At 27.9% G+C, this 10,506-nt stretch overlaps 1 protein-coding gene across 1 annotated transcript; it reads right to left on the reverse strand.

Moving 5' to 3' along the window:
* Nucleotides 1-1,037: 1,037 nt before the first annotated feature.
* Nucleotides 1,038-7,642, reverse strand: LOC100208039 (uncharacterized). Its single transcript, XM_065817582.1, has 3 exons — nt 7,532-7,642; nt 5,943-7,405; nt 1,038-2,917 (listed from the first exon to the last, which is right to left on the reverse strand). The coding sequence occupies exons 2-3, from the start codon at nt 6,232-6,234 to the stop codon at nt 1,245-1,247; spliced, it is 1,965 nt and encodes a 654-aa protein (XP_065673654.1). The 5' UTR covers nt 6,235-7,405; nt 7,532-7,642; the 3' UTR covers nt 1,038-1,244.
* Nucleotides 7,643-10,506: the final 2,864 nt, after the last annotated feature.

Consider the following 10,506-nt stretch of genomic DNA (forward strand, 5'->3'; position numbering starts at 1 on the left):
ATATATATATATATATATATATATATATATATATATATATATATATATATATATATATATATATATATATATATATTTTGTATTTATTTTATATATTAGATAGAACATTTTATTTATTACATTTGTAGATAGAACAAGATAATACTGAGGGGGCGAAATGTTTGATATTGCTATACATATTTTAAATCCATTGCTTTTTAAAAACCACTAAAAATGTCAAAATTTACTAGGTCAAAATACCAATGTTATAATTGATAAATTGATAAACAGGATGAATAAAGAAAGCATTTGCTTTCAGTAAAAGTAAAAGCAAAAAAACAAATGCTCAAGGCAAATAATAGGCAGGGTGAATAAAAATGAGCATATGCTTTTACTCAGTAATTGGTCAGCTTTACGTAAATGAAAACTTAAAGAATTTTAAATAACTTTTTATTCACGTAAAGCTGATCAATTGCTGAGTAAAAGCAATTCCTCATTTTTATTCACCCGGCCTAATTGCTCAAAAGCGCCAAAATAAAGTTGTGCTTTTGCTCAAAAGTAATTGATTTCGCTGAGGAGAAAATGCTTTATGCCGCTACCAATAGAAATCGTTCAATTTTAAAAATTAGTGTAAATTAGACTGATAGTAATGCTAACCAAATGAAAATATTGATAACAAACGCGAAGATTAAGTGTTTACTAATACTTTATGTGAAATGCCAATTCTCCTTCAAAAAAAGTCAAATTCCCAAAATAAAAATAAAAAAAAGAAAGCATTTTAAGAAGGAAAGAAAATGAGAAGCTACTACTTGCCGTTTTTTAAGTTGAAACTTTTTTCTTCACGTGTTTTTCTTATATGTAAACAATTGCTCAGAGTAAAAGCTATCGTGCAAAAAAAAAAGCAATTGCCAAAAAAATTTATTTACGTAAAGTTAAGCAATTACTGCAAAAATGCTAAGTAAAAGCAATTACTTTTTTTATTCATTTGACCTAATATGACAAAATAATTTTGATAAATGCAGAAATCCAGATAAAATGGGAAATAAAACATTAGTATATATATAAAGATATAAGACATTTAAAATTTATATACATTTTCATAATACCAAAAACTCATCTGAACTATGAACAAGCATAGTTATAATAATGTTGAACTGAAGAAATTTTTTATAATTTTTTTACTCCAACACATAAAAATGAATTTTATATTGAAAATTAACCAAAAGTACAAAATAATCAAATTAAAAAAGAAATTCACAAAGAAATTAAAAAGCTGTATCAAAGTTATAGGACGAATTGTTGTTTACATCATCAATGTCTTTTTCTGTTTTAACAACTCCAACTGATTCATCTTTTAGTTCGTTTTTAAGTAAGGACTGTTCGTGGGCTTTTTCGACATCCACATCTGACTTTATTTGGTACTTTTCTGATTCTTGAAAATCGTTTTTGAAGGAATCAACAGTATGTTCAGGGTTTATCTCTGTAGCTATCTGATGTGACGGTAACTCATTCACAGAATCAGGCTGTAATACAAAAGGTTTGTCAGATGTTTCGCATATTTTTACAGCATTTTCCAACTCTTCTTTTGAATGACAAAAAGAATGGTCATTTGTTTGTTCCAAAGAAAAATCACTTTCTAACGGACTGTTCGAAAAAAGGCTTGATTCAAGGAGTACAGAAATTTCTTGGGTTAAATTCATTTCAGATTTCATTTCCAATAACGGATCAGATAATCTAGTAACAGAATCATTTAATCGATTAGATGACTCTAGATCAATTATAGGTGACTCAACTAAATTTCCTTCTAGTTCATTTTTATTGAGAAAAACTATCTCTTGATTATGTACTGGGGACACTTCTTCGACTACTGCGTTTGTTAGGGACGCTTCTTTGTCTACTAATAGATGTATAGGGGGTACCTCATCTTTTACAGCTGCATTTGTTAAAGAAAGATCTTCTACTTTGCAAGATTCAACTCTATTAGAATCGATAGCTGATGTATTTGTACTTAAATCATCTAAGTGGGATTCCTTTGATTCAACATGTTCAGTAGGCGAGTTAGGAGTTTCAACAGTTTGATCAGTTATACTATTAGGATTTTCTAAATCAGTAATACTTTTTTCATTGTCCTTTTGTAAATTAATTAATTCTACAGAGTTATCAACTGTTTCATTTAAAAATTCAACAGAATCAGCTTTAACATCTTGGGCTTTTAGTTCATCAGAAACTTTTGAAAACTGGATTTCATTACTGGCTTGATTAGGTTTTGATAAAGATAACGCTACAGAGTCAGGTGGTAATTCACCATTTACCTCATCTTGTACTTTTTTGTCATTTTGCTGAATAGCATCGGGTTCTAAATTAACTTGAGTGTGATTTTTTTCATTTTCAACTTTTTCAAAAAACGATCCTCCTTTATTAGAATCAAGCTCAAAGCTCATCTTTTCTAGCTCTTCTATAGTTTCATTTAATTGACGCTGTCCGTTAACTATTTCATTATTTTCACGGACAAATACCTCGTCCATAGCTTTTGTTTCTGGTTGAGTTTCGTTTTCGTTTGTATCCGGTGTTGGTTTTGTAAAATGCTCCTCTGAAATAATCAAGTCATTGTAATCCAAAGATCCAAAACTCTTATTCTTATGATAAAAAGGTTCTTCGGTAGTGGTTGATGGAGAAGGCATTGTCTCCGAACGGTTTTTGGAAAATGCGCTACGTTTGTTTTCAACACTCCCTTTTGACGGTTTTGGAAGAACTTTTGGAGGTTCCATTTTATCTAAACCATATTTTTGAAGTTGTTCGTTTGATCGAAGTTCTGATGGTAATACGCCATGCTCCTTCAAAGATCGCTGAATACGATATGCTTCATACTTTTCAGAATAAATTGAACTAGTGGTAGTGCTGGGATTCTCTAAGTTAGCTTGCAATCTTGCAAAAGCACCTTGAATATAAAAATATAAGTAATCACAATTTTTGTTAAGAATTTTTTACAACTGCATAATATTTCAAAACATTACAATTTTATTCCATTACATAATAATTTGGTAGAGAATAATATTTGTATAGAATAGATCAAATCAGGGCAAGGTTTAGGGTGATGAGGGTCATGATTAAAGTCAAGTTTTAGGTCATGGCTGGTCCAAATAGTTTTATTACAAGGCTCACACACACATTGTGTGATGTAAGTGCAAATGTAGAGTGCTCTGTACCCCATGTAAACCCAAGTGTTTGAGTCAATTGTGTAAATTTACTCGATTACCATCGAGAGATATTGTGCAGCTTTGTGACTGTTTTTTATCTGTCTGGAGGAACTCTGTTCTATCAGGGTTTAGTTTTATGCAATTTGAATTGCAGTATACATTACAAGTTTTTATTTATACTTCCAGACCAGATAAAGTTGAGCTTAAAAGTATATGGCATGAGACAGTTGCACTGCTATTATAGTATAATGAAAAGATTGTCATAACTATATGCAAAGATAGATTTTATTGAAGTACGACTTATCAAAAAGAATTTCCCTGTTACAGCTATCAAAGGCTTTTTTGCATCCAAGGAGCATAAATAAACAGGTGAATTTTTACTACTGTAATGTTTAATAGTTTAACTAATTACAAATTCAGCATGCAGAGTTGAGGAGTTAGATTTAAATCCAAATTAAAGCGGGTGAGTGTTCTTGATCTCGGGATATATTATTAAAATCAGATATTCTAGAATTTTTGTAAAAATAGGTATTAAACTAATACCTCGATAGTTGTTTGGGTTTTAACCAAAGAAAAAACTCGATAGGGTTAAACCAAAGACTTTTTGTATGATTTAACAAGTGGTATAATGAGTGGTATAATACAGATGAAGACATTAATTTCGGAGTTATTCGTCAATAATTGATTGAGAAATTAAAGAAATTAATTAGCCATTGCATCTATGCGTCACAATTTGCGTGTTTCCAATGTTCAACTGAGATACCTATGTTAATTTACCACAATAATGCATAGTTGACATAGATGTGGTTTTTCTTATGTAATATGAACTTGGAGATGCGGTATCAAATTACGCACTTAGAAGTTTTATGTTATACTTATGAAGTTTTATGTTTTATTTCGAACCTATTATTGTTGTATATTAATAATTATGTATTTCGTAACTAAATATTATTATGATTATTTGAAATTTAATTAAACAGGTGCCATACATTTACTGATATAAATGAAGGCACAACAGAGTGTGCATGTATTAGCTGACTTAAATTGGGATAGGCGCAGCAAAGTGTACATATACACCGACTGAGTTTATTACGGTATGGCACAGCGGAGTGTACATTTACTTAAATAGGGATAGGCGTACGTGTCTATAAACAATTTTCAGTAAAAAAATGGAAGTTTTGGATTGTTGTTTATTGAGACAGTTTTGACACCTTTTCTAAAAAAAGTTTTTCTTAAAAAAGGTGACTGTTGCTGCGGTTTTTCAAATAAAACCGCGACAATAGTCATCCGAACTAAAGATGTAACTGAATATAAGCTATTGACTATTGCAATAAAAAGTTCTATATAACTGCTGCTGTTTTATGGGGAAAATTATTATTTTTATCATGAGAATATGTTGCCAAATGTGATAATATTACTTAAGCAACAGTAAAATTGGCAACACATGCTCTTTTGTAGTTTTAAGACGACGATAAGTCCTAATGCTCGAAAAACAATGAGTGAATTGCAACTGATTTTTCCTGACGAGATTTTTTTCATATACAACAATTTTATTTGGCCTTCCCGGTAATTAAATTTAACAGCTTCAGACTTAACTCCTATGGGCTAGCTGATGTTTAAGTTATACATTTTTTGAAATGTAAAGTCAAATGATGATAAACATTAAACTTCCATGGGATTTAGGTGGTTTTGTAGCTAAAAAAAATAATTTATAAGCTACTGAAAAAAAAAAGGAAAATAAATTACAAATTTGTTTTTGAAAAAACTGAATTTTAAAATGCATTTTTTAAAATGTTTAATTGTTTATCTTAAAGTCACTTTCAAAACTTTTAACTAAAGTTTTTTTTTTTGAAAAACCTGATAAAAACATAACTATTCAAAAAAATAATTTAAACAAAACAATTATATTTTAAAATTAAAAAGGTTTTTAGAAAATTAAATTCATTAGAAGGCCATAATAGTAGGAAGGCATGTTTTTGGATATTGGCAAATCGCAACCAAAAATTTGCTTAAGATATTTAATTTTTAATTGTGTTTAAATGACAATTTTAAAAAAATTACGCCGTGGTTATAAGTTTTTTCAAAGCTACGCATTTAATTGAAAACACAAAGCACGCTGGAGCCGTACTCTCAGCTCACCGCTTAACTTTGTTTTGAGCGTTATTTAAAACTTTATTTTAGCTTAATTTGTAGAAGTTATTTAAAAACAAATGATTACTTTGGCTTTTATTTAATTTTAATTTGAATAAAGTTTCTAACATTTCCTTACTAAAAAAAGCTGGAAATGATATTTAAGATTGATGCACCTTTGATCTTAACAGAGAGATGTGAATATAGCTCCAGATCACGTGATTAAAGTTTACATAATTTATTTTGTTGTTTACATTATTTTATTTATTCAAGCATAAACTTTTAATACATTTTTTACGATAAATTTCTGATTAAATCAGATAGAATTTGATAATTTTGAGAAAAAGTTGAATTTTTATGATTATTTATTTTGCTGTCAAAGCATTTTTTGTTTAAAGACAATAAAAAAAGCACATTTTAATACTTTGAGAAAACTCATACATGTCACACCCCCTTGGTTCTGCAATTGTAAACTATTCTTTTTTATCACAACACTTTTATTTCATATAAAAAAGGCGAGACGCTGTAAAATTAAACTATATTAAATGCACATGTCTCTTTTTTAAATCGTTTGTTAAATTCACTTATTATATATATTTTAATAAGTTATTATTGCAACAAAAAAATTAACCATACCTCCCATTTTTGGTCCAGCAGATGCCTCATTGTCAAAAGAGAAAGATCGCGATCCAGCATTTCGAAATGCGGCTGATTTTGAAGCGCCACTTAAATTTTGGGCTGCTTTTGTTTGATCTGTGTTGTCCTGTTTAGGCTTTGGAGCAACAATGGGTGGAGTTCTTTCTGCCGTTACATGTTCTAGGTTTGGAGACACTGTGGTATCCCAGCCCGTTGGAAGCGTTTTTCGACGTTGCCTTTCTTCTGTCGGCGACTTTTGCTGTTGTAACGCTTTTGAAAAAACGTACGACATTTTTTAAAACAAAACCAGTATCTATTTTTGGTTCAACAAAAAACCAACTTCGATTCAAAAATAATTTTTGTTTTCTTTATTCTCGTCTTTTAACAAGTTTAATGACTTTGAAAGTTAATTATTATTTTAGTTAATGACTTGTAGACAAAAATATATAAAAATTTAAAAAATTTCTTTTAGACCAAACCAAATGCGTCTTTAATTTTTTAAAAACTTTTTAAAACTGTCTAATCAAAAAAGCAAGCTGCGGTTCATGCGCTTATTGACCTTACGAAACAAATAACTGTGAAAAAACAACAACATAAAGAGACCAGATTTACTGTAAATTGCTGATATTGTCGCAAATTACGTTGAGCAATTTATTTTTAATTAACGCATAAATTAAATAAAATAGACGAATTTAGTTAATTGCTAGTCTTATCAAACTATAAAAATAGAATAAAAAATTCAAAAAAAACACAACTGTTTTTCAGTTTTTATTTAAAAAATTTATTAATTCTTAAGCATTTTTACATGTAAACCATGGCGACTAGATTATCAAATACAGCGAGACAAATATGTAAATTAGCCTTTTCACAACAATTACATAATAATGGCTTTTTAAAAAAAAAAACACCAAACACAGCTATTTAAACTTGATTTTGAAAAAATTTCCCATATGAAAAACACCCCGCTTTCAATCATAACAACATTAATAAGTGCTCAACAGAGTTTACCTTAAGACCTCCTATGCAAAGTAAACATGAACACTTTCAAGTTTTAATGGTTTTAATAAAAAGTAAATAAAAGTAGCAACGATATAATGAAAGAGCGTGCTTTTGACTTCCTTTCAACTCGTAATTGACAAACTGATAAACTCTTAACTGATCAACGGATCAGCTAATTAAACTTTATTGATTTATTTTTCTTTAATCTTGAACGTTTGAAAGATTTATTAAAATTATGCAACTAACAAAATTGATCTCATACAAAAATATAACAAAAACAATTTTAAATAAAATCTTAAGCTCGTTTTAAATAAAAACTTGATAAATTCCGCATGAACAAACTGAAGTAATAAAAACTTGATAAACTCTGCATGAACAAACTGAAGTAAAAAGCATCTGTCTCAAGAATTTTTTCTTTTCAAAATTGAAATATATAACTTGGGAACCGGTGTTGCTGTTAAGCACTAAAAAATAAATTGTTTTAAAGACAACTTATTTTAAGAAATTCAATTTTTACATGAAAATATACCGAACACTTACATTTCTAATTTTTTATTCACGCGCTAATTAAAAATAAGCTTTAAGTATACCTTTTAATAATTACAATTCATATGTAGCATCGCACTACGTTATAAAATATTAATCTTAGCACGTTACTAAAACAATAGATCTTTCCAACGCTCAAACGGAGTAAAAAAAAACGGAGTCAAGCGAAACAGATATTTAAAAAGTAAACAAACTGGCGTTATTAAAACTTACACGGGGGTTAATTTTTATTTTAACTTATTAATAACTAGTTGAAGTTTCATTTTTATCAAAATTTTTTTTAAATATTTTTTTTATACATATTAAATTTTTTAATAACTGGAGCTAGTGTTCAACCCTCATTCTTTATTCACTAAACCCTTTGAGCTACTACAAGAAGAGTTAAACCCAGTAAAGAGCCTTAATCTGTTTGTATTTAACTTTATGTCGTAGAATCTTTAAAGTCAAGCAATATGCAATAGTTTGAATAGATCAGATTTACAATTTATTATGCACGTTTTGGCTCAACTTGGCAAAATTGACAATATGTTCTAGAACATAATTTTTAAATGACTGCATTTACGGGATTACTAAATATTTCAATGGTCAAACATTACCGCTTTAAAAAAGTTATTGCAACAATTAACTTCAGAAAAAACAGTTAAAAAGTTTTCGGTATAAAAATAGCAAAAGATCACTTTTCTTTTTTTTGCGGGATTTAAATAATAGAGGGGTCACAACAAATATCTTCAGTAAAACAGTCTTTCTTAAAAATTTACAAGTTCGAGTTTTAAGTTTAAAACTTTAAATTTAGTTAGTGTTAATTCAAGTTCTGGAACAAATTTTGTTTTTTTCACTAAAGTGAATTGAACAAAAATCAAAAACAACAATAGTATAGGGTGATTATACTTCAACCACATTTCTTTAAAAAAATATGAAATAAGTACTTAAGTTCGTCCTTAAAATTTAACATAAAAGTAAAAAATTACACTTAATTATCTTTTCTGGGGAAAACTCTGTCAATAAGAGTCTCTTAAAGGAACTTCAAGTAACTTTTCACCAAAAGGCCGCCACAAAGCATTAGCTTTGGTCGAGGACGTGCTATATATCAGTGGTTATTGTCATCATATTTTCTAATGTTTTCAAGAAACATCATTGCTATTATAGTGAAAGACTTATTGGAGCTATTAGTACTCTGGTTCAAGTTATGTTCTGAACGAGTCTTCAAAATAGTTTAACTATTAATTAAAATAACTCCTGGAGTTCGATTACAAATTGATTAGGGCAACGACACTTTTCATTTTGTGAAATATTGAAATGAAATTAACTTTATTTGTATTTACATATAGAGTTATATTTTTATAATTTATTTAATATTATTATTTAATATATATATATATATATATATATATATATATATATATATATATATATATATATATATATATATATATATATATATATATATATATATGAATAAATTATATAGGGCTAGATTATTTGAAAAAATACAACTTTGTGATGGTACTTGAAGTTTCATGCCTTTCGGCAATCATTTGCCATATTTATTCTTTAAATCAAGAAAAACCGTTAAAAAAGATACAAAATACAGAAAATAACGGAAAAAACAACAAAAAGATTTTGATTTTTGGAGAATAGAATTTAATATTTTTCGTTTATGCATGGTTTGCAGAATTTTGTGGTAGAGCTGAAAGCATTATACTGTTAAATTATTTTTCATTTAACAACTGGATTTAAATTTGCATTTTTTAATTCCAATCAATCATTCAATCAATATATTCTGAATTACATATTCTTACAATTCAAGGATGTTTACAAATAGTATAATTACTAATGATGCGTAAACACCTAATAATAATGATATTAATAATAAATAATAACAATTCTAAAAATCATAACGTTAACAATAATAATAACATTAATAAATACTATAATAATAATAATAATAATAGTAATGGTATATTTAAATATATCTATCCTTATACACGCACAAATGCATACATAAATTAATACATAAATAGATACACAGATACATAAAAACAAACATACAATACATACATACATACATACATACATACATACATACATACATACATACATACATACATACATACATACATACATACATACATACATACATACATACATACATACATACATACATACATACATACATACATACATACATACATACATACATACATACATACATACATACATACATACATACATACATACATACAACATACATACATACATACATACATACATACATACATACATACATACATACATACATACATACATACATACATACATACATACATACATACATACATACATACATACATACATACATACATACATACATACATACATACATACATACATACATACATACATACATACATACATACATACATACATACATGCATACATACATACATACATACATACATACATACATACATACATACATACATACATACATACATACATACATACATACATACATACATACATACATACATACATACATACATACATGATTTTATATGGTTGGCATATCTAATTTTGAATGATGTTTCACTTATACCGATGTAAAATTTATTGACTCCTGTCAATAAATTTGTTAGTAGGATCATTGGAGCTTATATCAATCTTTTTTGTTAAGCATTGGTTTGATAAAGAACAGATATTCTTATTAAGGCAATTATGTTGCAGTTGGTTTTAGGTAGAACTTTGTTGTTGTTTATAATGTGTTGATTGTGTACATTTAAAATAGATTTCATATTTGGCATACAGCTATAACTTATTTTTATCGTGCTTCTGTTGAAAATTTTGTGAAGCTTGTGATTTATTGGGAAGTGTTTTTTGATTAAGGTTAAAAAGCTATTTCTACATAAGTGCTAACATTTTTACTGAAAGGAGAGTTAAACCGAAAGATGTTGGGTTAACGGTTCTTGATATGAGGTGAATTTAAATTAAAGCGAAATGAAAGCTATGCGAATTTAAATCC

The sequence above is a fragment of the Hydra vulgaris genome, chromosome 14 (genome assembly GCF_038396675.1).
Source record: "Hydra vulgaris chromosome 14, alternate assembly HydraT2T_AEP".
Taxonomy (NCBI): domain Eukaryota; kingdom Metazoa; phylum Cnidaria; class Hydrozoa; order Anthoathecata; family Hydridae; genus Hydra; species Hydra vulgaris.